At 42.0% G+C, this 27,193-nt stretch overlaps 1 protein-coding gene across 10 annotated transcripts in view; it reads right to left on the bottom strand.

Moving 5' to 3' along the window:
• Positions 1-8,362: 8,362 nt before the first annotated feature.
• The window catches only part of LOC309632912 (V-type proton ATPase subunit B, brain isoform-like), a 175,228-nt gene continuing 156,397 nt past the window's right edge, over positions 8,363-27,193 (bottom strand). For 6 of the 10 annotated variants that reach the window (XM_082400970.1, XM_082400977.1, XM_082400973.1 and 3 more), the window contains 3 exons: positions 12,511-12,615; positions 11,537-11,666; positions 8,363-9,277 (listed from right to left, as the gene is read on the bottom strand). Coding sequence is in view for 5 of the 10 variants with exons in the window: in XM_082400971.1 (XP_082257097.1) it covers positions 9,138-9,277; positions 11,537-11,666; positions 12,511-12,573 (333 nt within the window). In the remaining 5 variants the exon portion in view is untranslated. Of the gene's footprint in view, positions 9,278-11,536; positions 11,667-12,510; positions 12,616-18,034; positions 18,148-19,640; positions 20,270-22,929; positions 23,000-27,193 lie in introns of those variants that run through there. The other 4 variants (XM_082400978.1, XM_082400976.1, XM_082400975.1 and 1 more) reach the window with 3 other exon arrangements.

Raw genomic sequence — 27,193 nt, 5'->3', positions numbered from 1 at the left:
GTTCAAACTGGCAGTGTCCCTTCTCTACTCCTGGCCTCTGCTGAGATGACTAATTAAATTAATATCACACCTATGATCTCTTCTTCAAAGGGTTGCTCAGCTGCACCCTTAGAGTTTCTTCAGAACAAGCTTTCTCACTTTCAAATATGGATAGGCTGAGAAGTTTCCAAATCTCTAAGTTCTGATTTCTTTTTGCTTAACAATTTGGTCTTCAATTTATCTTTCTCCTGATGTGTTTTACTAGGAGCGGTGATGAGGAACCAAGCTACTTCTTCCAAACTTTGTTCAGAGATCTCCTCAGATGAATATTCAATTTCATCACTTACAAGGTCTACCTTCCCCAAAACGCCAGAACACAGTTCAGTCAAGTTCTTTGCCACTTTATAATAAGAATTGCCTCTCCTCCAATTTCTAATAATGTGTTCCTCATTTCTGTTGGAGACCTCACCAGAATAGCATCTAACGTCCATATTTCTATCTGTTCATGATTATTTCTGTATTCTCTACAAAGATGGAGACTTTCTCTCCAGTGTGCCTCTTTGCTTTCTGAGCCATCACCAGAATCACTTTTAATAGGTATAGGCTGAAAGGACTTTATGGCGATTTCAGCTCTTTTTTAGCATGCACTTCAAATCTCTTTCAGCCTTTACCTACTATCCAATTCCATGGCCACTTCCACATATTTAGGTATTTGCTACTTCTTGGTACTAAAATATGTCTTAGCTCAAAGGGCTATAACAAACTACCACAGACTGGGTGGCTTAAACAAAAGACGTATATTTCTCACAGTTCTGGAGGCTGCAAAGTCCAAAATCAAGCCACCAGCAGACTCTAGGTCCATAGATTTCTCATTCATAATTTCTGACCGTTTCTTTTCTGTGCTACATTTTAGCTAATTTTTCACATCTATCATCCGTGTCATCCACTTCCTCTTTATCAGTATCTGATCTAACTTTTTCCCACTCCCTTTGATATACAGATGTGTGATGTTTGTATGTTGAATTTCATCATCCGCTATAAAATATTCAATTTCAATGGTCAAGATTTACTAACATCAATCATTTTTACTGTTGAAGACAGAACATTCTTAACTGGAACTGGCACTGTTAATACAAGTGTATGATAGTGAATACAAGCCCAACTAGTACAGTTTGCTGCTACTCCTTGATTTGGGTTAAGGTGCCAGCACTTCTGCCACCTTTGCTTTTGCACCATCAGTACCTATGTCAACACAATTGTTCCAGAGTAAATCATGAGATTAAAAAAGTTTCACCAACAGTTTGAATATTACAGCATCATGTTGTTTGTGATCAAGCGTGAAGATCGTCAATATTATCTAGTGCTAGTACTAGACAAATTCAAGGAAAACGGCAAACCCAGTCACTTTTTGTTTCCTTTTCCATGTGAAAAGCTGTAAGCAACATGTTTTTGCCCTTTAAAGGGCTCCTATGTCTCTGTTTAAAATATTCCATTCCTCTCTCTCTGTTTTCAAATTCATTAATTGACTTATTTGTTTTTAGCTGCGTTGGGTCTTCGTTGCTGTGCGCAGGCTTTCTCTAGTCGCGGTGAGCAGGCTTCTCATTGCGGTGGCTTCTCTTGTTGCGGAGCACGGGCTCTAGGCGCGCGGGCGTCAGTAGTCGTGGCACACGGGCTCAGTAGTCGTAGTTCGTGGGCTCTAGAGCGCAGGCTCAGTAATTGTGGAGCACGGGCTTAGTTGCTCGGCGGCATGTGGGATCTTCCCAGACCAGGGATCAAACCCATGTCCCCTGCATTGGCAGGCGAATTCCCAACCACTGCGCCACCAGGCAAGTCCCAATTCCTCTCTCTTTAAACATAAAGTGATTGGACTTAAAGCAGTGCTTAAAGTTTACCGGTACTATAATCCTTGTTCAAAATTGCTCTGTGGCATAAGCCACAATGCAGTGAATTGTTGACACCTCCAAATCCCAGGGAGGCCCCTGAGTGCTCTCTCAGGAGGAAATTGAGGTCAGGTGTATCTGATGGCCTGTGTGCTCTCTGTGCTCCTGGTGATATGTGGGGGCTTTCAAGTGAGTGCAGTGGGTAGACTCATGGACTCTTAGTCTTGGCTGGGGGAGACAGCACTGTCGGGTTTATGTTTCCACATTTGCCTCCTTTTGTGTTGCCTTTCTCCCAGTTGCATTTAGCCTGATGAGAGGGAAGGAGGAGATGTCGGTAGCTGGGCAGGTGGTTCTCCAGGAGCAAATGTCAGGGACGGTTGTGTGGGCAAGATCCCTAGGCCCCGTCCTGGCAATCTTGCTGTGCACTGAGCAGTCCAGATGAATCGGGTCCTGGACCAGAAATCCATGAATCTTTTGGCAATCTGGGCAAAATTTGGGATCTGAGGATGGGCTCAGAAATTTCAGCAAGGATTTGGCGGTATCTCACCCTCGGGCTGTTTAAGAGCCCCTGGATTTGAATGGCATGAAGCACCAGAGAGCCTTTGATCACATTCTACACAGCTGTCCTGTGTGTGGCCCTCCAGCAGCAAACCTTCTCTGCTGTGACCTCAGGGCAGGCCCCATTCCCCCCCACCCCCACCCCGAGACTCCTGCCCTGTGAAACATGAGGGTGTAACGCAGGCTGCTTGTCAGTGCTGGGCTCCTGGCTTGCCTGACGCAAAGGATGGAGCATCTGTTCACCTTGTGCTGGTGCCCTTCCCAGAATCAATGGGCTCACAGCCCAGACATTTATGCTGATTCTGGGGGCAGCTGTGCCCTGAGAAGCCATGTCTTGTCACTTGGCCCAGGGAGCACCTCCGCAACAGACCCCACTTATCATATGGGCCTCCTGCTCTTGTGCCCTCTTGTTTTGTTCTGAGGCAGGTGGTTGTGATGGCCAGTACTGTGGGGTCTTGTGATCTCAGAGCAGACACTGGAGGTTGACTGACCCCACAGAGGTGGACAAGGATGTGGGCTCAGGCGATGGGTCCTTTCTTGGGTTTCTGCCTCTCCTCCCTGCCTCCTGACCCTTGCTCTCAAAAGTTCACCTTTCTGTTGTAGTTGCCTCACCAGGGGGCAGTGACGGGCTTTGCCCCGCTGAACTATACCCTCGGGGTAGGTGGCCACAGCCTGGCTTGTCACACACTGGGGAAATCCTACACTGGGGAAGTCAGGATTGTGCCTTGCTGGGCTTGGAACCCAGGTAGAAAGGTAGATGGTGTGGGTCTGAGGGACTGATGCCCCAGCCCCAGGGCAGGTGACTTCTCCTGGGAGAGGTTGCCCATGGCCCCCTTTGGCCCCTCGACCCTGCAGAGGTGCTGATACACGCCCCCTGCAGGCCACAGCCTCTGTGCATAGGATCTGCCCCAGTATCACATGAGAAGCCGGGGCCAGGAGCCTCGCTCTCTCTGAGAGCAGCTGGTCATCCCACACTGAGGGGCGTCTTCTCGGACACAGGGCACATAGCTGACCTGCAACTGACATATGGACTCTTCCCTGGGCTTTACCCCTGAATTTACCTCCATTCTTGTCTCCTGTCTCACGGCCCCTGCCTTTTCCCCCAGACACCGGAGATCTCCAGGCTTGGGTGGAGTATGGCATGTTGTCAAGCTCAGTGGTGTCCACCTCACCAGCCCACTGGAATCAAGCCCCAGGGAGCCTTTGAGAGAGCAAGACCAAGGACTTTAAGAAGACTACGGTTAATGTTAAGGAGCAGAGATTGTAAGATGAGGAATTTCACTAGTGTTTTTCAATCCGTAAGAAGAAGGAAATAGAAATTGCAGAATTGAAACTTGCACAGACATCAAGAAATAATAGTTTACAGGCCTCAAGAAATAGTAGTTTAACAAATGCCCCATTCACAGAATCAAGGAAATGAGCACCATCCACAGGGTGTGCAAAGGAGGTGCCTAATCCCAGGAGCAGCATGGCCACGGCTCGGCTGAGAGCAAGTCATGTGCTGGGCAAGCTTTTGTATGTAATGTTCACCAAAGGGAACCTTGGCCAGTGATACCAGGGAAAGGCTATCATGGTGAAGGCCCACTCATCTCCACCACCCTCAACTTGAATCAAAGTATTGGCTGAAGAAACAGACTTGACAGAGACTTTGGCCACCTGGCCTGGGTTCTCCCTACAAAATGTCATGTTCCTCCAAGAACAGGGCAAGGAGTCACAGTTGTCCGAATCACAGACGGCATATCTTAACGGTGCAGCTATTACAAATTTGCACCTTTGTTTGAAGGGAATTGTTAAGTGGTGGGTAGGGAGTGATGTGTTCCAGGGAGGATTTGGGCCCTCTGGCTTGCAGGTGACCCTCTTATCAGACAGGGCAATTCTGCCAATAACTCATCACTGCCTTCATTCCTCAGGTGGTAGGGATACAAAGGGATTAAAAGGGGTGCGGGCAGAGGACAGCCCTCACTGACAGCACAGAGCCATCACCTACTGTCTCCTCAACTCCTCTGCCCATATAGCCACCGAGGGTGCCAGCTGCTTGCGTTCACAGCAGCTGTTGATAGCACACCATCATCCAAGGAGTTCTTGACCACCAACTTTGCACTACTCAGCAGCATAATGGAGAAATCAAGGATGGTCCATGGAAATAGCTAAGGGTATTGTTTTAGGGCCAACGAGCTTATTCTGCAATATGTGCTTCTTAGTTAATTGGGGTTCGAATGTCCTTTCTTGTATGAAATGATGTTGATAATGTTTGAAAAATAAAAGGTTGGCCACCCCATGAGAAACTATGCTTTTATCTGAGTGGGGTTGGGGAGCAAGAGGGAGTAATGAAAATTTTGGTTGTTGAAGTAGTGACAGGGCAGGGCTAACTTGTTCAAGACTGCCTCCCTGCAGGAGGAAGGCCGGCCTTCCTCAAGACTTCATGGACACTACCCATAGCCAGGGCTTACGGCTGTCTTAGCTGGTGACTCAGCCATGGGCCTACTGAGCAATACAGCTGCAACCGCAGCTTGGCTCAGCCCTGACCAGCAGGAGAGAGGCTGGGCCTCCCTCAGCCTGACTGCTCGTTCCATGGAGAGGGACTGGACCTGGGTCCTGTGTGTCCCAGTGCTGGTCCTAGTTCCTGCCCACACGGGACCTGGGCTTCCCTGATTCTGCAATAGAAACACCAGAGCCCAAAGTTTGGGTCCCTCTCCTGGACCCTGGATCCCTACTGGATCCCTGTGTGCTGGCCCAGAACAAAGTGTGCAGTGGGGACCCACAAACTCCCCACTATTCCTGTGACTGTGAACTGCCCCTGATAAACATGGCTCCAGCAGCCAGGGTTACATATTTTTAGGGAACTCTCTTATGGTTACAAGTGCAAAAGACTGAGAACTACTATGTAAAACTAATATTTGAAAACTTCACTCCAGTGATATTTGAAGAACCTCTATAAAATAACTAAACAAACATAATTGCATTTTATTCCACTGTGTCCAAAGTCTAAGCTTTAAATTGTATAAAAATGAGAACGAGAAGTAGAATGCCTCCAAACATTTGGAAATTAAGATGCACACTTCTAAATAATCCATGGTTAAAGAGGAATTTCAAGGAAAAATTTTAAGATAAATAGAACTGAGTGAAAATGAAAATACAACACATAAAATGTGGAAGGATCCAGAGAAAACATTATTAAGAGGGAAACGAATGGCACTAAATGCTTATAATAGAAAAGAGGGAAGGTCTCAGATCAATAATCTAAGCTTTCACACACGGAAACGGGAAAAAAATTGCACAATAAAATCAACACATGAAGAAGGCAGCAAATAACAATACACTCTGATCGACTGGAGTCTATTCTCGGAACACAAGCTTGGTTTACTATTCAAAAATCATCAGCGTAATTTGCCATATTAATAGATTGAAGAAGAAACTCTACATGGCCACATCAATTAATGAAGAAAAAGCATTTGATGAACTTCAACACACATTCATGTCAGAAACTCTCAGGAATAGAAGGGCTCTACTTCAACCCAGTAAAGAATATCTACAAAAAACCGACAGTGAACATCATACTTCATGGTGAGAGAATGAATGTTTTCCTCCTAAATTCAAAAGAAGGCCAGAATGTCCTCTTTCATCTCTCCTTTTCAACTTAGTACTGTAGGTACTAGCCAGTGCAGCATGGCAAGAAAAAGAAAGAAAGACACACAGATTAGAAAGGAAGAAATATTACTGTCCATACTCATGGATAGCATGACTGTCTGCATAGAAAATCCCAAGAAATCTCTAAGAAGCAATTAATAAGTGGCAATTACTTTAACAAAGTCTCAGGATACAAGATCAACACAAAAACATTAGTCATATTTCCAAATATTAACAATGAACAACTGGAAACCAAAACTAAAAACACAATGCCGGGGCTTCCCTGGTGGCGCAGTGGTTGAGAATCTGCCTGCCAATGCAGGGGACACGGGTTTGAGCCCTGGTCTGGGAAGATCCCACATGCCGTGGAGCGACTAGGCCCGTTAGCCACAACTACTGAGCCTGTGCGTCTGGAGCCTGTGCTCCGCAACAAGAGAGGCTGTGACAGTGAGAGGCCCGTGCACCACGATGAAGAGTGGCCCCCACTCGCCACAACTAGAGAAAGCCCTCGCACAGAAACGAAGACCCAACACAGACAAAAGTAAAAAAAGAAAAATTAAAAAAAAACAAAACAACACAATGCCATACACAATGCTTCCAAAACATGAAATATTTGATTATAAATATTTTAATAGAGGATCTGTATGATACAACCAAACAAGACCTAAATCAATGGAGAGACATATCACATTCATGGATTGGAAGACTCAACATAATAAAAGGTCAACTTTCAACAGAATTTTTTTGTCAACATGGACAAGTTTATTCTAAAATGTATGAACAAAAGGTAAAGGCAAAGGAACCAGAATAAGTAAAACAATTTTGAGAAAGTAGAATATAGTTAGAGGATATTAAGACCTACTGTAAAGCTATAAGTAAGACAGTGTGGTATTGGTGGAAGGATAGATACATGGTTCAATGAATAGGATAGAGTATACAGAAATAGACACATGCCAATACAACAAACTGGTTTTTTTTTACATAAGTTAAAAAGCGATATAAAAAGCAAAATCTCTAGTCCTTATAATAACCCTAAAAGGAACACAAATCTGTTAAATGACTAAGCAAGACCATACAGTTAGTGGCAGCACCAGAATCAGAACACAGGTCTACCTACTCTTGCTATGACTGAGCCTCTTCCTCTACATCTCCTAAATGTCACTCTGAGTTGAAGAGGGGAAAGAAATGGGAGACCACCGTGATGCCACATCCCTGTGCTTTAACAAGTATGTTTCCTTTATATACTGGACCATCTAGTTCAGATTTTATTTGAAGCAAGTTTTGGCTTGCTTCAGTATGTATTTCATTTTCTATTTATTACCCTCTTTCATTCATGGCAGACAGGCTCTAGAGGTCCTGAGAATGTCTGAAACAAAGAATGCTATAAAACACCTTAGTAACTCTCGAAAATGCTAAGTGGACCCTGAATCAAAACTTCAAGTTTCAGAGAACTTACAGCCACTAACGATCTGCAAAACAAACAAATAAACAAACAAACAACCCCACACCCTAGCAACTCTCAACCTTGGATCAAACTACAATATGTTGGAAGAGGTATTACTGAAAAGAGCTTGAAAGGGCAGCCTAAAAGGCAGAGGGTACAGAACATGGGCCATGTCCCTGTAAAGGGGACATGGTTCATAATATTGTGAATCAAGGGGCTGGTTCACAATACTGGTTATGATGTTCAAAACTGTCAATCAAAGACAGGTGCATTATTATATATTTGCTTGTTGCTATTGCTTTTCTGATTAGAAGATACAGAGTCACGTTAGGTAACTTCCATTTAATTTAATATTCATTTTCATTTTATATCCAGGTCACATTTTCTACATTAAAATATAATCATGCTGACTCCCCCCACCCCCTACACCCTCAGAGAAAAAAAGTGAAGAACTTTACACAACTTGAAAGAAAGATGGAATGCACAGAGAAGTTGCTACTGCACCCAAGTAACAAAGAACACAGAGAGACCAAACAGTAGACATGTCAGAAGTGCACAGAAGACAGCTCAGGGCTCGCAGCAGGAAGGAGGAGGAATTAAAAGACTAAAGCTTTTAAATGCTATCACTTGTGCCACAAGATTACCCTGAAAAGGCAGATAGGTCAGAAAGCAGGACCAAATAGGGGATTTTCCAAAGGCTGCTATCTAACAGAGTTTAAAATATCCATAGATTATATATATATATAAAAGATTCCATACACAGAAGAGCTTTCTCTTCCCCACCTTGCCTTTAGCATCCGGTCAACACTTTAGAAACTTAAAACCACTGTTAGCATGTCCGAATGTAGAACCGATATAGGTTTTTTCTTTCTTAAAAAATTGTATCCCAACTCTTTCCAACCAAGAATTCTATTAATTATTTTCATTATGATTCCTCTGCATGGAAACCCAGTAAGGGATCATCAAGACAGGGCATCTCACTACTATCAGATCAATGCCAGTTGGGCAAAAGCTGCATGATTCTGTGTTACTCAGAGGGAGGGAGAACAGTAAGACACAGGAGTTGAAACTTATCCGCACCAAAGAGGAAAAGGAAATTCCTTTTCTAACCTATTCATTAAATAGGAAACAGCAGGTGGACAGGAAAAGCCATCTGCTTAGAGCAGACCCAGAGGCAGACCAAAATCTAAAAACAAGCACTCAGGAAAGCGTCTCGGCTCGGAGAGGAAGCGTCTTTCAGACCCTATCTTGTCCCTAGTTTGGAGATCAAAGCATTGTAACTTCAGATAGTGATACTCTGGAGGGGGTGGACAGGGAATGTCTGAGAGACCCAAATAATGAGGACACTAGGCAGCTAACTACACCACTACGTACAAATACACACATCAGTAAGAAAACTTCACCTCCAACCCTCAGCTACTTTAAACAAAGCACTGCAGTTCCAGGTTTTCGGAACAGGGGATATTTTAAAGTCTGTTAGCAGTTTAAAACATTGCAACACTGGCACAATATGTTACCTATTCTTTGTTTTTAATTACAGGGTAACACAGTAAACTCCAACACAAAGGTGGGGATGGGGGAGTGCAAAAGGAATAAAGAAAACAGAACCAGTATTTCACAAGAGCATCGAGCCAGCGATGAAGTAGCAGCTAATGCTTGGCAGAGTCTCGAGGGTAGAATTCGCTCAAGGTGCTCTGAGGGATTCTCTTCAGCATTTCTTTGGGGAAGATTCGGAGCAGTTGCCAGCCAATGTCCAAAGTCTCATAGACAGTGCGGTTTTCGTAAGGACCTTTATAAAAAATTGAGATTAGATGAATAAAGGCCAAGTACTTCCAACTTATCAGCGTTATTCAAAATTTATTGTTATGGGTCTAGCACTGTGAGCATGAAATATAAAAAAGAAACACAAAGCAGTCAGGTCTCCCAGGACTGGATGTGACCAAATGTGGAAACGAGGGTCTAGACAGTAAGTACCCCTGGGAATCAGAGAAAAGGGAGAAAGCCCGCAGGCGAGACGTTGGGCGCGTGCGTGCGTGCGTGTGTGTGTGTGTGTGTGTGTGTTTAACAACGGGTGGGATCTAAAAACACTCCACGGAATAATGGCAACTAGACCCAGAGTTTTGTCCAGAGAGTAGTGAGAAAAGCAGTTTCCCAGCAACACAGGCTGACCTGAAGGAGGCTAGTACAGATACTTAGAAGGCCTTAAATGCCAATTAAGCACCTGAATAGGTCCACGTGAAAGTTTTCAAACTTGCTATTGCTATTATTATTTTTAATAGCAGCATCATTCTTATCCTGCAAATAAATCTCATTTTTTAACTAAGGAGTTAGAGTGGCTAGAGTTCTGCATTCTTTTCTCTACCAGAATAATTTTTATCTTTTTAAGATATTAAGGTTCTGCATAAATTTTTTTTTTTTTTTTTTTTTTAGAAAACCCAACAATCATATGTTGTGGGGATTTTAATGGTACTTAAAAAATGTATCACACACGGGGTTCCCTGGTGGCGCAGTGGTTGAGAATCTGCCTGCCAATGCAGGGGACACGGGTTCGAGCCCTGGTCTGGGAAGATCCCACATGCCGCGGAGCAACCGGGCCCGTGAGCCACAATTACTGAGCCTGCGCGTCTGGAGCCTGTGCTCCGCAACAAGAGGTAGCAATAGTGAGAGGCCCGCGCACTGCGATGAAGAGTGGCCCCCGCTTGCCACAACTAGAGAAAGCCCTCGCAGAGAAACAAAGACCCAACACAGCCATAAATAAAAATAAAAAAAAAAAAAAAAAAAAAAATGTATCACACAAATAGAAAAGCGCACAAATCCTAAGTGTGCAGCTGATGCATTATTCCAAAATAAACACATCGTTTGTAAGTATCAGTGAGGTCAAAAATAGAGTTTACCAGCATTAGCAGGGGTGGTAGGGAAGAGACCAAACAAAACAGCTTGAAAGCCCTACACATGCTATGTAATAAAAACCATTATAGACTTTTTAACAGAAGGACAATCAATAAAATTAATACTAAATTTACCCCGGCAATGGCACATAGCGAGTCAGGGAGACTGGTGAAGATGCTGGCACTAACGGCCAAGGATGATGGGACAAAGGTCTGGACTAGGTCTTGGGACACAAAGAGTGGTCAGAGATCAGCAGCTTCAACATCGCCCAGGAACTTGTCAAAATACAGGCTCTCTGGCCCCACCCACACCTACCGAATCAGAATCTGCACTTCAACAAGATCCCTGGTAGATTCAAAAGCATATTCAACTTTGAGAAACACTGGCCGAAGTTTTTTTAATAGGAATGAAAAGAGAACAGGATAAGATGTTTCAAAGGAGAACAATGCAAATTAGCAAATATTTGATGACTGGAGAATAAATGAAGAGGCTTAAGAATGCCCAATTCCTGAGCTTGGGCTAACTAGGGTAATGGTCATGCCAGAGGTAGACAGAAATTGAAAAGGGAATTGCTAGGCAGGTGGTCAGTTGGGAAAAGACTTTGGTTCTCACCACGCTGAGCCAGAGAGGATGGTGGCATAAACACAGGCTTCCTAGCTGGAGATGTGGGATTAGAGCTTCAGAAAGAGGGTAAAGGCTCATACATAGCAAGTTAGTCATCAGCATAGGGGAAAAAAAGCACAGAAAGAACAGGTAATGAAGCCTTTGGGAACATTAACAATTAAGAAGCAGGAAGATAAGAAATCAGGAGGATGAAAACAGAGGGACTGGGAAAGTCCAAAACCCCCAAAGCCAGAGGAGAGCATTGCAGAGAGGTTAAGAGCGAGGAGAAGTGGCAATGGAGGTAGGAGAGCAGAAGGCCGGTTGTAAGGAAGATATAAAATAAGACAGGAGCTAAATAAATGGATAAAGAAATTGAAGGTAGAGGGGAAGGAACCAGAGGGCTAAGAACAAAGACATGGCAGGCGGCTGGAAGAACCTCTTCTCTAATCAGAAGGAAACTTGTATGGCGACCAATGTAAATTCTCTCAGACTAGGAAAGAAGTCCTCAAAACTACATATGATGCTGTTTCTATTCATAGGAAAATAGTAATCTTACCCTGAGCAATGAAGTTCCTCTCAAACTTCTGCAGAAATTCCAAGTAAAGCACATCATCTGAGGTAAGGGCTTCTTCTCCAACTACGGCTTTCATGGCCTGCACATCCTTACCAATAGCATAGCATGCATACTAAAGAGAAAACGAGGTTTACATGAACCTTTATAAATGGTAACGGTACTCTGGGCATTATAAGTGTATTGCTGTAGCTATCTTCACAGTATTTCACATTATTTCCAAACATAATTCACATATGCAAGTATTGGAAAGACTTTATTATACAGCAGTCTCACTAAGGAAGGAGTCTTCAGGCATGCAATACATAGACATTACTAACACTCTACAAAAAATACACTCCCTCAATATATCAATGAGCTTCCATTTTGTAGAGCATTTAAAAATCACAACTTACGCAATAGGAGAAATCCATCTCTAAATTCTATTCAAAAAAAAATATCTGGGTTATCAGTAGGTTTATTTATCATTTCTACTTTAAGGTCAAATGTATTTTTCTTTAATTATGCTTGGTATACAATCTCAGAACTATAGAAACCAAGGATTTCATAGAATATACACAGCTGTATCCCTTAGCGTTCTGGTGATTGCCTAATATGTTAAACAAAAAATTAGTTGGAATAGTCTTTCAGAAATACTCTCTAATAAAGGTTACTAATAAAAACTTAATCGTCTTATGCCTTTTTTATTTAAAAACTACCTCATACAGCATTAGAGGTGGGTTTCAAGCATGTGATCTTTAATCTTTGTCATGAGCAGTTATCCTTATGAAAAAGACTGTTTGGCTCTAATGAATGTTTCTGTATTCCAGTATTCTATATTATATATTCTATATTAAAATTCTACTTTGATGGGGGGAGAAGAAAAGTGATATGGAAGAAAGACAAGAGGTATAAGACAGCAGCATGAACTGAGAAAGTATTCATTTCTTTAAACACAATCCTGGAGAAAACATACGTACCAGCTGGTTAGATACATCGGCGTGATCCTTTCTGGTCATACCTTCTCCAGTAGCAGACTTCATTCACCGAGACAACGAGGGCAGCACATTAATAGGCGGGTAAATCTTGGGTAAAAGGGGAAGGGGGAAAATATTATATTTAAGTACAAAATTCAAGCTTTACTGGTAGTAAAGGAGGATTTTGAAACTCATTTTTATTGCTTAAATTGCATAAAACTGCTACATTTGTTTCCTAGATGATTCCTAATATCTCTTCCTGGTAAGAAAAGGAAGTAAGAAACATTTTACAGGTTAAGATTTCTTTTTGAGAATCAAATCCAAAAAGTAAAAGCTACAAAACAGTACAAGATTCTATTAAAAAACTGAATTTTCAACATCTGCCTACAATAGCAAATCCAAATGGTCTTCTGAACTCTGACTCATAAAATCACACATAAAAAGATTCACAATAATTTCACCTAAAAGCTGATATCAGAAGCTGGCATCTACTAAAGAACCAATAAAAAATCTGTTTTTGATTATTCAGTCATAAAAAAGAATGAAATCTTGCTGTTTGCAACATCATGGATGGACCTTTAGGGCACTATGCTAAGTGAAATAAGCCAGACAGAAAAAGATAAATACCATATCATCTCACATATATGGGACCTTAAAAAACAAACAAAAAAATGTCAAGCTCACAGATAGAGAACAGACTGGTGGCTGCCTGAGGCAGGGGATGAGTTAGCCAAATGGGTGAGGGAGGTTAAAAGGTACAAACTTCCAGTTATCAAATGAGTAAGTCATGGGGATGGAACTTTCACAGCATGGTGACTATGTACGTTAATAATACTGTATTGCATATTTAAAGGTGGCTAGAAGAGTGGCTCTTCAAAATTCTCATCACAAGAAAAAAAGTGTTGTAACTATGTGAGGTGGTGGATGTTAAGTGGACTTATTGTGGTGATCACTCTGCAACATATACAAACATCAAATCATGACATTGTACACCTGCGACCAATGTAATGTTACGTCAATTATACCTCAATTAAAAAAATTTTAACAATAAAAGACAAAGAAAAAACTCTGAAAAATCTGTTCTTGTATTAATAACAAAAGTGGGTGTGTTTAACAACGGGTGGGATCTAAAAACACTCCACGGAATAATGGCAACTAGACCCAGAGTTTTGTCCAGAGAGTAGTGAGAAAAGCAGTTTCCCAGCAACACAGGCTGACCTGAAGGAGGCTAGTACAGATACTTAGAAGGCCTTAAATGCCAATTAAGCACCTGAATAGGTCCACGTGAAAGTTTTCAAACTTGCTATTGCTATTATTATTTTTAATAGCAGCATCATTCTTATCCTGCAAATAAATCTCATTTTTTAACTAAGGAGTTAGAGTGGCTAGAGTTCTGCATTCTTTTCTCTACCAGAATAATTTTTATTATTATATATATTATTATTATATGTGACCTGGAGGGAGGCACTCACTCTTTGAGACCTTGTTACAGGGAAGAACCAAATCTGACTACAGGGTGGATCTGTTTCTTTGACTTTAACCTTTGCCTTCCGCTGCTTTTGTTCACTAAAAGGATACTGTCTGTACATAATGGCCTGCCTCCTGGAACCCTGCCCCTCTGCCTGAATGTTAAACCAAAGTGCCTTTGTTCAGGGAAACATAAGGACTCTGCCCACCTGTGGATGGCTGCAATTAAAAAGAAATTAACACATCCCCTCCCTGAGGCTGGCCATTCCAGGGGATATTCGCAAAACTTATGGCCCTTTTACTTTACCTCCTCATCTCCTCCCCATCTCTGTGCTATAAAAGAAACTGGCATCCAAACCCCGATAAGCTGGTTATTTTGAGACTTTAGTCCGCCGTCTTCTCGGTCTGCTGGCTTTCCGAATAAAGTCGTATTCTTTCCCTCAATGCGTCATGTCTGATTCACTGGCCTGTCGTGCGGCAAGCACAGCAAGCTTGGCCTCGGGAACAACCTTCGTTTATCCGGATGCGGGTGCTTTGTACCAGGTGAACTCTAAAGTTTTCCCTTCTGTAGATAAGGTTACCTCAACACGTTCCAGAAGGTAAAAGAATAATCTCTCCTTCTGCTTGATTAAAGTAAGCAAACATCTACCTAAAGTGCACTTAAAATATTTGCTTTCCAGACATTTATGTAATATATTCCGCCATGAAAATCTCAAGTTGTGGTCAATGTGTTGGAAAAAGTATGCACTTAATCAGTATTTCCAGTTTGGGTTTATGGCCTCTTGGTGGAAGCAAGTCAGGAGAGTCAAAAGCAGAAAGAGATAACCATCTCCGTGTGTCCCACCACCTTCTCCTACAGCAAGAGGGAACCCACCTGCCCCATGGCTGAGCACAACTACACCACACAGGAACTCCCAGCGCCTGGCCCTGAAATCATCCGAAACCCAGGGCCAATGCAGATCTGTGAAACTGGGTCCTAAATGCTGCTTTTAATTGACATGCTTTTGTTATCTGTATTGTTTAGACAGCTGCAACGTAAGCATGATAGAAACATTGTTGAAATCAAGTCTTTTTCAAACACATTGCTAAAGTTATAGGCTTTTACTTTTTTTTTTCCCTCCTGCTTGAAATATTATTAATCTAGGATGGAACACAGCTCACCCTTCCTGTGCAGCAAAAGTACAGCTCAAGTTTCTCAATACTCTTTCTTTCCCAATCTTTCTAAATGATCAGGAAGAAAACATTTTAGAAGACATCTGGGAACATATCTTTTGCTGGCAAAGATGTTGAAAACAGAGAAAAAGTCAGAAAAAAATTACTTCCAATGACATCAAGACCGTATTTTGAAATTGTTACCGACCAGGGTTCTTGGCGTCCTTAAACAATAAAAATTGATCAAAGGCCAGACAAGAAATTCAGGCAAGGCTTTATTGGGGCCCCTGCTGCAGCACGGGGGAGCAAGAACAAACAACAGGATCCTTTGCTTGCGTGCTCCCTAAGCGGGGGCGAGCTTGCTGCTTATATGGCAGTGGTCCCCAAACCTTTTTGGCACCAGGGACAGGTTTCATGGAAGACCATTTTTCCACGGACCGGCAGGGGGTGGGGTGGGGGGATGTTTCAGGCAGTAATGTGAGCGATGGGGAGCAGGAGGTGAAGCTTTACTCGCTCCCCTGCCACTCACCTCCTGCTGTGCAGCCTGATTCCTACCAGGCTGCGGCCTGGGGGTTGGGGACCCCTGTTATATGGCGTGAGGGCAGGGGTGTGTCCAGGGTTCGGGCCAGAAGGGTGGCTTAGGTGGTTTGCCCACCGCTTAGGTGGTGTTGTGTGCAGGGGGCACGTGCAGTACCCTGCTTTTGCTCTGGGATCTTCAAAAGTGGCAGTTGGGTTTTTTGGTCTCTTTGTATCTTTTGTCCAGAATTTGCCCCAACTGGGCATGCACGTCGTTATTTTTAGTCCCATACAGTTTCTTTGTTATTTTGTTGCTCGAGGAGAGGTGTGTCGAGGTGCAAGCACTGCAACACTGCAGCAAAGGGTCCCAGGTCCCAGCCTGTCTCAAAATCAATATATGGCTGTTGAAAACAATACTAGAACACTGCAAATAAAAGTATGTTATTTGATACATGGCACAAATTTAGTTCTGACAAATGAATTGGCTTCTAAACTTCAAGAGTAACACAAAAGAAGAAAATGAAGTATGGTTAGTGTTATTAAGGAATGCCTCAAAGGAGTGCTGGGTAGTGGGCATATTCTATTAGCAGCTTCAAGGAATTAAATAAATCAATGAAATTAAAGGAATTAAAGTATTTAACTGTGAGTCTAGACTGTTTCAGGACTACTGGGAGAATAGCACTAACCCAGTGGCCTCCTGTATATGTTGAAAATAGTAATATGCAAATTGGGTCATTTGTACAAAATTTAGGAAGATTTCTCATTAAGAAGTTCCATTGACTTAAAGTGATACCAATATGTGTTTAGTTCAACATTAAACTACTTCAAATGGTAGGGAATTCCTTTAACCTACTGTTATGTTGAAGCCCTAACCCCCAGTACCTCAGAATGTGAGTGTATTTGGAGAAAGGGTCTTTAAAGAGGTGATTAAGGTAAAAGGAGGCCATTAGGGTGGGTCCTAATCCAATCTGACTGGTGTCCTTACTAGAAGAGGAAATCTGGACACAGAGAAGCACCAGGGAAGTGTGCACACGGAGAAAGACCATGTGAGGACACAGCAAGAAGACAATCATTTGTCAGCCAGGGAGAGAGGCCTCAGAAGAAACCAACCCTGCCAACACCTCGATCTGGGACTTCTAGCTACCAGAACTGTGAGAAAATAAATTTCTGTTGTTTAACCATCTGAATGTGGCATTTTGTTACTGTAGCCCGAGGAAAATAATACTCTTAGCTTCTGGATTGGCCTGTGGTGGCCTTGCTGAGTGACTTGGATCGGTGAGTCCCTTACGGCTCAGCCACAATCCATTATACTCATGACCCTCAGGGTCTCACAAGGTTTGTATGCTAGGTGGGTGCCATGTTCGCCACCACTCTCTAAGTCTGCCTTATTTCCAAAGTAGTTTAAGTTTCTCCTCAGACCATCACTGACCAGTCTAGTTCTGGCAAGCAGAAGGCACTCGGTGGCACTGTTGAAATTCAGGAAGTTTTCAAGTTTAATTGTGTCTGCCAGTTGAATTCCCGGAAGAGTATGTGTCTGAGAAGGACCACGATGGTACCTCCTAGCTAACTCAGACCATCCTTAACCACATTCCACACCGTCCGTGCCTAACAGACACTTGTTCACTGACTCAATTTTCAGGGCCAATTGGTCATTTCTAGGCCTTTCCATTCTTTCTAGCGCAGGCTCCTTGTTCTCTCCTATAGAGAGGGCCAGTTCAGAGGTGTCCTCTATGAGTCTTCACTCTTAAGGACTCAGGGAAATTACCCTGAGTCCTTATTTTTGAAATGTGGCATCACTTATTTTTGAAATGGGACAGATTAAGCGCCTTACTAGGGAATGACCATTTGTTAGGTAATGAATGAAGGGCCTTGGTCGTGCCCTCCTCGGGAGCAGAGCCTCCAGAGCTTCAGAAGGACTTGGTGTGTTCTGTCCACCTTAGCGCAGGACCATGCTGGTATTTTCATGTAAGAAACTAAGGGTGTTAAATCAGATCATCTTATTAAAATAATAGAATATAAGATTGAAGGTAAGAAAGACTGAAGGAAAGGAAGAAAAAAAATCAGAACCAAAAGAGATAACAGTGATAACATCGCAGGCCTGAGTCACCATCCTGAGAAAGGCTTGCTGGTGTCTAGGCACCTGAATTTTGGGAGGGCTTTCACCACTCCCAGAATTGATAAGAGTGGCTCACTGCTGCCTAAGATGTTTATGCAAACAATGTGGTTGGTGCTGAACACTTGCTTTCCTTCTGGAATCTGGGATTTTGATATGTACCAGGGAGAGGGTGCCTACATGACCATCCCCCATAAAAGCCTGGGCTCCTAGGCTGAGGCTAAGCTCCCCTGGTTGGCAACATTTCACACATGTTGTCCTCATGGCTGGAGGACTTAAGCGTGTCCTGTGTGGTTCCACTGGCAGAGGACTCGAGGGAGCTTGCCTCTGGTTTCCTCCAGACTTTGGTCCACTTGCCTTTTCCTTTGTTGACTGTACTTTGTGTCCTGCTGCTGTAATAAATCACAGCTGTGAATATAACGCTAGGCTGATTCCTATGAGTCCTTCCAGTGAATCATGGAGCCTGGGAGTGGCGTGGCGGACCCCAGTATAGGAGTGATCACAGAGAACTGCCAGAGGCAAAGAACCCAGAGTGGAATGCAGCCTGGAGACATTCCCTATAGGACACAAGTCACCTCTATGAGAACTGCACAGAACAAGCTCTTAAGATAGCGTCCTCCTTTCCACCTGTCACAGATGGGCCTTTCATAATAACAGGAGATCTGTTCTGCATTTCCACACTTTCAAGTAACAATCACAGGTCACAGGAAGACGCGTGACACAACATACTTATATATTCCAAGCGCTTTATCTAGTAACAGGGCAACTCTACGAGGCTTTCTCAAGATTTGGCTCTTTCGGTGATTTCATTGCTTCTGAGAATGAGATTATTATCTTGCGCTCAATAAAACATACAAACAAATAAATGTGTTAATGTCTGTAGTAACTGTTAGATTTGGGTAGACTAGTATAGGCTATGTGTGGTAGGATTAATTCTTAGATTTGCCAAAGTCCAAAAGAAGAGAACCAGGTAAGCATCAAACTTCACACTTGTCATCACAAGAAAAAGAATGTGTAACAATGTGAAGTGATGTTTGTTAACGAAACTTATTGTGGTAATCATTTCACAATATATACATACATCAGATCATTATGTTGTACACTTTAAACTTACACAGTGTCATGTGTCAATTACGTCTCAATAAAACTGGAAAATAAATTTCACGCTAATGGTAGACATCTTGAACAAAAATTCCATTTTTAAATAATTTGTGAGGAAGAGTGAAAGCCACTGAACAACTAAACCCTTCTGAGACATTCCGTATGGATTTTTAACCTCTTTCAAGAGGCTAACTGTCCATTTTAATATTAGGGAAAAGTAGACAATCCTGCAACAGTGGAATGAAAAATTCCTCCATTCAAAAGTTTCTTCTCAAATCAGAATATTTAGATTTATCCTACACTATGTTTGTAAGGGAAACATACTTACTACCACAAGATTTTGCTCTCATTTATGCAAAAAATAGTAGCTCTCTTACAGTGTTTGTCACAATTCCGATTTCAGAGGAAGTGTTAACTTAAATAGGATTTAGCCAAATATGTTTAAAAATAGGTCAAGATCGGGACTTCCCCGGTGGTCCAGTGATTAAGACTTTGCCTTCCAATGAAGGGGGTGCAGGTTCAATCCCTGGTCAGGGAGCTAAGATCCCACATGCCTCAGGGCCAGAAAAGCAAAACAGAAAACAGAAGCAATATTGTAACAAGTTCAATAAAGACTTTAAAAATGGTCCACATCAAAAAGCTCTTTAAAAAAAATATGTCAAGATCACACAGCTGTTTTTAAACTAATTGTGTATTTAAAGCTGTTTCGGTAGTTTTAGTGACAAAATAGAGATGCTTTTTTCTCAGCATTTTAAATTTGAGTTAGCAATACTGTTAAACCAAAATGATTAGGGTCATATGGTTCACACTGTAATTTCAAAATTAACTCTTACACAAGAGAAGTTAATCTTAGAATAGGACAAAGAAATATATATTTGAAAACTAAGTTTAAGTAAATGTGAAATAAGTCCTTTGCAACATATAATTACCATTTCAGAAGAAAAGTAAAAGGCTGTGTGTTAGTCAGAGCAGAGGTAAGACAATTCTCCATGGGTTTCTCACATTTCTGCACATCTTACAAACAGAAGCACCGACAGCCCTTTATTCTCAGTTATCTTTCCAAGGATGTTTAGATAGAAAACAGCCTTGCAAGATAATGTCTTCTTCCAGAGGTAAGGGCAAGCATGCTTACCTCCCAAAAGATTCTGATGCCCTGAACTCTTGTCTTATAACCCACTGTGTGTGCAGGCATCCATCTGGGCCTATCCACACAGCCCCTGTGTGACTCAGGGTCAAGGAGAACCAAGGCAAATATTCGGATGCCCATGCTGGCTGCAGTGGTTTATGAGTAACCAAGTAAGTAATAGAGTCCTTTGTTTCTGACCCATAAGTCTTCTGTCTTCTACCTGCATCCATGGAAAACGGCAGCTTAACTTGTTGCAAATAGGGCAAAATCTCAGATACTCCAAAGTTCTGGATGGAAAGATTAAAGTTCATCTCTCAGAAGACTTACTATAGAATGCATATGAAAAGGTCTATGACTATGATCTATTTATTTCAGGTCACTATGCAAACATTTATATATTTTAACATATTGATCTGCTCAATATGTTAAAATATATATGTATGTTTGTGCTCTTTTGTTTTTTATTGATGCATGATTAGAAATTCTTCTTTGTTTCCTTTTTAAAAATGGCATGTATTACATTGTTTTTTGATAGAAAATAACAATGAAAAAAAATGTAGTCTGTGGTCTCACTAGTCAGAAAATCCCTGTGACATAAAAAATAAATAATAGACATAGGCACACTTGGCTAGAAAATTCAAATAGTACAGAAAAGCTTAAAGAACACAGAAGCCACTCTTTCCCCCAGCACCAACTTAACCATTTTTATGGTTTATTAAAATTGTCTGGGCTTCCCTGGTGGCGCAGTGGTTGAGACTCTGCCTGCCGATGCACGGGACACAGGTTCCAGCCCTGGTCTGGGAAGATCCCACATGCCGCAGAGCAACTAGGCCCGTGAGCCACAACTACTGAGCCTGCGCGTCTGGAGCCTGTGCTCCGCAACAAGAGAGGCTGCGATAGTGAGAGGCCCGCGCACCGCGATGAAGAGTGGCCCCCGCTCGCCGCAACTGGAGAAAGCCCTCGCACAGAAACGAAGACCCAACACAGCCAAAAATAAATAAATAAATAAATAATTAATTAATTAAAAATGAATATCTGCTTAAAAAAAAATTGTCTTTTACTTCTGCATTTACTGCTTCCCATAAATCCTTTCTTTTCAGATTTTCTGGTAGGAAACTCCACAATCTAAGACAGGGAAGGCATCAGGTTCCTGGTTTAGGCACGGCGGCCACCATCCCTCTGCCATGAGATCCTTCTCATCATTAACAATGTTCTAGGGAAGCTGCAGCTTAGGTTCCAGGCACTGGGGGAAACGTAAGCAAATACTTCCTCCTTCCTGTTCCCAACAGGGAAGTGTGCTGGGCCCACAAGACTCCAGTCCCTGTCACCTGGGGACACCCTCCCCTTTTCTCTTCCAAAAGGGAAAGAGAAAAAGATCTACCATGGCCATAGTTAATCTTCTGAAGAGCAGATCAGGAGCTTATTTTTGCTTTAACCATTTAGAAGCAGGATCAACTGAAGTCACTATTGTGAACTGATTACCATTCATTTTTAATTAAAATGTGACATAATAAAAAGCATGCATCTCGTTAACTATATGTCACATTTGCTCAGCTCTAAATTTTGCTACACCATATTCTATTCATGTAATTTCAGTCTTTGAGTTTGTTTCTGCAGTAAAATTTCCACCTACATAAAATTTTACAGAATTGAAGAAACATGTTATGTGTACAGCCAGATCTTTATCATTTCAAAATGTTTATATCCATACTTCAGTATGCTTTGATGATCTTATTTTTAACCTCAGAGTACAGGTTGGACTCTTTAGATATGCAGATTAATCTATGATCTTGTGATTTCAGAGTCACAGGCAATGATGGTATCATTCACCAACCAATTGCTAGTGTCAGGAAGCAGACTTTTCTTCTGCCCTATTAGGTTTAGTAATTAGGGGCCTGCAAATTAAAATGACAAAAGATAGTTTAACAGGAGAAGAAGTTTATTCATATATATGGGAGCTAACGAGAAGTAACTATCTCACTAAATGTTTAAAGTTAGAGGTTTATATATCTAACTTAGCAGAGAAAAGGAAAGTGGAAGAAAGGACTTCTATTCTTTTAGAAGAATAAATGAACGATAAGTAATTCTGTGATTATTTTGTGTCTGCACGTTCAAGGGGTCTTTCCTTCTTCTATGCGAATCTCCCCAGAGAGGGGATTTGTGGTAGGTTTACTCTTGAGTTCTCTCCTGGGAGTAGACCTGTCTTGAAGAGGGAATCATAGAAGCCTCATTTCTCAGAAATGTCTGCTTTTAGTCAAATAAGGAAAGCTCTTTCTGCATCTGTTGATTCCCAAATGTTTTGAGATTAAAATAATCTCCATACCAACTCTGAGGGTCAAACTGGGTCTCTAGGCATTCCTCCCTATATGTCCTCACTTGTAATGCTGTGAGGCAGTGCCTACTCTACCTTGTACAGATAAGGAAACTGGCTCAGAAGGACTCAGTTACCTGCCCCCGGTGAACAACTAGCCAGTTTCAGAGCTGGATTATTACAAGGGACATCTGAATCCATAGCCCAGCCTCTTAGCCCTTTGAGACATGATCACTCAAGAGATCTTAGAGGGCTTCCCTGGTGGTGCAGTGGTTAAGAATCCACCTGTCAAGGCAGGGGACACGGGTTCGAGCACTGGTCCGGGAAGATCCCACATGCCGCAGAGCAACTAAGCCCGTGGGCCACAGCTACTGAGCCTGTGGGCCACAACTACTGAAGCCCACATGCTTAGAGCCCGTGCTCCGCAACAAGAGAAGCCACTGCAATGAGAAGCCCGTGCATTGCAACGAGGAGTAGTCCCAGCTGGGTGCATCTAAAGAAACCCCATGGGTGGCAACAAAGACCCAACACAGCCAAAAATAAAATAGAACAACAACGAACGTTTAAAAAAAATAAGAGAGATCTTAGAGCTCATGTGATCCAACCCTCTTTATGCTATTGAATAAATTTGTTTACCTCACTGTCAATCACTAAATGGGGGGTCTTGGACAATTTTCTCAGCCCATTTGTGTCCCGGTTTTTCCATCTGTAAAATGATTACAGTACTCACTTCAGAAGCATGCTTTGAGGAACAGTGCCAGGCACATAGTAAGTGCTAAACATCTGCTCTTATTATTATTTACTTTATAGACATCAACGCATTCTTATAAAATATTCCAAGACTAAGTGTACAGAGTAAAACATGTAAATCATCTCTTACCCACCTGCCCACCCTCTTCCCAGGGGTCACCATCAGTGGATGTGTTTCTAGTCCTTTACCATCATCGTCATACATATTTTTAATCTGTGCAAACACTCATGAGCTGTCTTCATGCATTTTAACAGAAATGGAATCATATTTTGCAAATTATTCTCCAACCTCCTGTTTCCATTTAAACCACTCAAGTCTTATAGATCTTTCCATGTCAGAACATCTCAGTGTTGCTCATTCTTTTTTAACAGCTGCATGGTGTTATACTGAATGGACTTAAAATGATGTACCCTTCTGATACTGATAAGCTTCTAGGCAGTTGTGGGGCTTTTGGTTTTGTTTTTTTCATGTAGCTAGACAAGCCCTTAGTGATTATAGACATGTGGAAAAGCTAAAGAGAGCATGTTGTTCCAGAAAAGTTCACATTAATATACAGCAGAGACTTCTTCTCTCATGATTGGCTTCTTGTCTCTCCAGCTCTGATAGATAATATCATCTAAACAAACATTTGGGGTTTTTTTTTACCCATTTCTAGTGGGGCTGCACTTTTGGTTCCCTAACAACTTGCAGCTTCTGATCTGGACAGAGTGAAGAACAAAAATAAAGGTGATGGTGGAGCTTGTGCCTAGGATGACACCCACTGGACTGAGATAATGAAACAGCCACTGAATGAGGCACGTTTGACCCTGGGGATGTCAGAGGTTTCTAAGGGAGCTTTTAATGGGCTAGTATCACAGGGTCACTTTTTAAAAACAGGTTCTACTTAAGTTGGACTGCATCTTTCTTTCTACCATCCTAGTTTCCTTCCAAACCAACGGGATGACAAACCATGCTACAATAACATGAACATGTCGGTTGACATGAGGGAGTAGGGAGTTGACCCTTATCTGGGGAATTCTGAAATAGAGACTCCTGGAGGCACTATTTCTACCTGAATGTTTTGCACACTGCTAACTAATCACTTCTTAACTGCATGAGAGAGGAGTTTTTCTATGTACCATTTCAAATCAGAATCCGATGGTATTTTACCATTAGGCAACAAAAGATCATCAGTTTCCAAAATTTAGTGAAATTTACAATAATTGAAAAAAAATTTTGTGCTAGCAAAAGTATCCAAGAGAGAAGAATCCAAGCCAGGAGCAAATATATTATCAAATTATTCATGAAATAATAATGATAATGATGTTGTGTGTTTGTGGAGAGCTTCCCATAAATGACGCCCTGAGCCAAGCACTTGGCTTAGATCACCTCACTTAATTGTCTCGACAGCGTAATCACTCTCACCTAAATATGAATTCAATCAGTCTGACTGGTTGAAATGCAAGGAAGAGTTCACTGATGTTCCCTGGTGTATAAAGAAAACTGCTTGTTATTACTTCTCTTCTGGATTATTTCACAGACATTAGATCGAAGTTTTAGAAGAAAATTCCCCATTTTAGTTTAGCAGATCTTCCCCTGTTTTTATCATGTCTTAGCTATAAAAATTTCAGAAATGCAAATATATAATGTAATATAATATACTCTTTACAAATAAGTAAAAGCAAAGATTTATCTCATTCACAAAAATGCTAAAAAGCAAGATAGCAGAATTAATGCTTTAAACTTAACACCTGACTACTACAGGCTACTACAGATGAATAAACGTCTATAGAAGACAAACTACAGGGACTCCCCTGGTGGCGCAGTGGTTAGGAGTCTGCCTGCCAATGCAGGGGACACGGGTTTGAGCCCTGATTCACGAAGATCCCATGTGCTGCAGAGCAACTAAGCCCGTGCGCCACAACTACTGAGCCTGTGCTCTAGAGCCCGCAAGCTCTGCAACATGAGAAAGCCACCGCAGTGAGAAGCCCGCGCACTGCAACGAAGAGTAGCCCCCGCTCGCCTCACTATAAAGAAGGACTATATGATGAACAGCATCAAATTTATAATCACTGGGCAAACCATGAGGTACGATTTGAAATATACTAGAAATGGTCAGTGTCTTTCAAAATATCCCTTCTAGTCTTCCCCATAGTGTCTAAGGGGCCACCATGGCATCGAAATATTGATTTACTGTGAATCTCAAAGACTTTTCAATCTTAAGAAGTGTCTTTCTGAAATGGAACTACCCTTTGTGGCATTCTTTTTTAAAAAAAATTAATTAATTATTTTTTAAAATCGATCTTTATTGGAGTATAATTGCTTCACAATACTGTGTTAGTTTCTGTTGTACAACAAAGTGACTCTTTGAAGTCAGGGTCTCTCATCCGTTTATTCATCCAACAATATTACTTGAACCACAATTGCCAGCAGGCGCCGTGTAAGGCTCTGAAGAGGATGGGAGACAGAGGCAGTGCTTTCCTAGGAAAGCTCACATTTTCACCTCCTTTATTCTCACCTGAGAGCAGCTGACACAGAAAGAGCAGGAGAAAATGTTGATGTCTGAGTAGGTAAGAGAGAAAGGACAGCACACTCTCTTTGACCGCCTTACTATGAGCTGCCATGGGCTGGCTCTGTGGACAGAACATAAAACATGTGGCAAGACTGTGCTGGGGTAAGTGGTTTCTACATGGACTATTTCTAAGACAGTGTTATGCTCTTACAATTTCTCACTTTCATTGTATAACTGTCTCTGCTCTGAGTACATTTCAGAGAAAAATCTTAGGTGAGCATTCAAGTAAAGCAATGACAATGTACTGCAGTGTGATCAAGCGGGTATTTTAGCGATTTATAATTGTGCCTCTAACATATAAAATGCTCTACACTTCACAAGTTGGACTTGTTAGGAGGCAGATAAATTCATGAATGTGTGCAGTCTCTATTATATTTCTATCCTGGACTACTTTTCTTAAAGATTTTTATAGCTGCATAGGAGGTGATTTTAAGAAAAATACTTTGACTACTTTTTTCATGTTAAATACTCACTACAAATATTGTAGGAATATTCAAAGATAGAATTCTCCTGTTCACCTCCTGTCTTGAAGAAGCTTTTACTTTGTGTTTTTCAGTGACATAAAGTCTCTTTGACTTTGTGTTTGAAAGTGACATAAGTGTGGTAGGTGTCCTGATACAAGGATGGCATTTTCGGTTCCGTGCCTGTCTCTCAAAGGTTCAATGAAGCACAGAGGAGCAGGTGACTTCCTTACTGTTTCTGTGTGGGCTCTGCCTGTCCCATCACTGAGTCTGCCTGTCATCCTCGTGCAGATGGGCAGGCAGTTTACAGGCCCCACGGGGTCTGTGTCCTGGCTTCAATGTTGGACCCATTAGGAGAGCCCTGGGGGACCATATGAGTTGCCCGCAGGGTCCTACCTGAGCTCAGGGGAGCAAAGGGGGAGATTGAGGGCAGTGAGAGCGCTCAGCACCGCTGCCCCTGGGCTCCCTCCCTGGAGGTAGTGATGAATGCCCAGACCTAAGAGCCTTCTGTCCATGTTTGCTGCACATATAAACTTAGTGAGGCAGTGATGAATTTGTGGAGAAAACAATATTTTTTTAAGTCCAAAGAACTAAATTAGAGTTCCTGACCTGTTGTGATTCCAACTTTGTATACATCTCTTAATCTCCATGAACCTCCATTTTTCTGTGCAAAAGAGAGGTAACAGTGATTGCCCTGACTACCTCCACGATGGAAGATGTATTGGTGTTTTACGTACAATGAAAAACTATACAGGAGTTCCATGGCCGATGGTTTGTAGAATGAGGCAAGGTAGAATAAAAACAGTGACAGAAGGAACAAAAACAGAAAGACGGGGTGTTCTTTTCTTTTAAACAATAATGAATTCACTGAGGAGTCTGAAAAGTTCCAGGAGCTGGGTGCTGCAGAGCCCAGCGGACACCATGGAAACCTCAGCAGGATGTCCAGTGTTTCAATGTTGCATCACCGTTAACTAATAGGAAGCCAGTTTCCTCTCCCTAACTTTCGGAGAACTAAGGATTGTATATTTTGGAAAATAAGGTTGAAAATGAGAATAAAGAGTTAAGATGATTGGATTGTAAATTTTTTTTTAAATTTCCTATTTTCCTGCTGCCTCAACACCCAGGGGACCAGGTGCG

Source organism: Balaenoptera borealis (genome assembly GCF_965194805.1).
Source record: "Balaenoptera borealis genome assembly, chromosome: 8".
Taxonomy (NCBI): domain Eukaryota; kingdom Metazoa; phylum Chordata; class Mammalia; order Artiodactyla; family Balaenopteridae; genus Balaenoptera; species Balaenoptera borealis.
The sequence above is the reverse complement of the archived record's forward strand: the minus strand, read 5'-3'. Positions and strand labels throughout refer to the sequence as shown.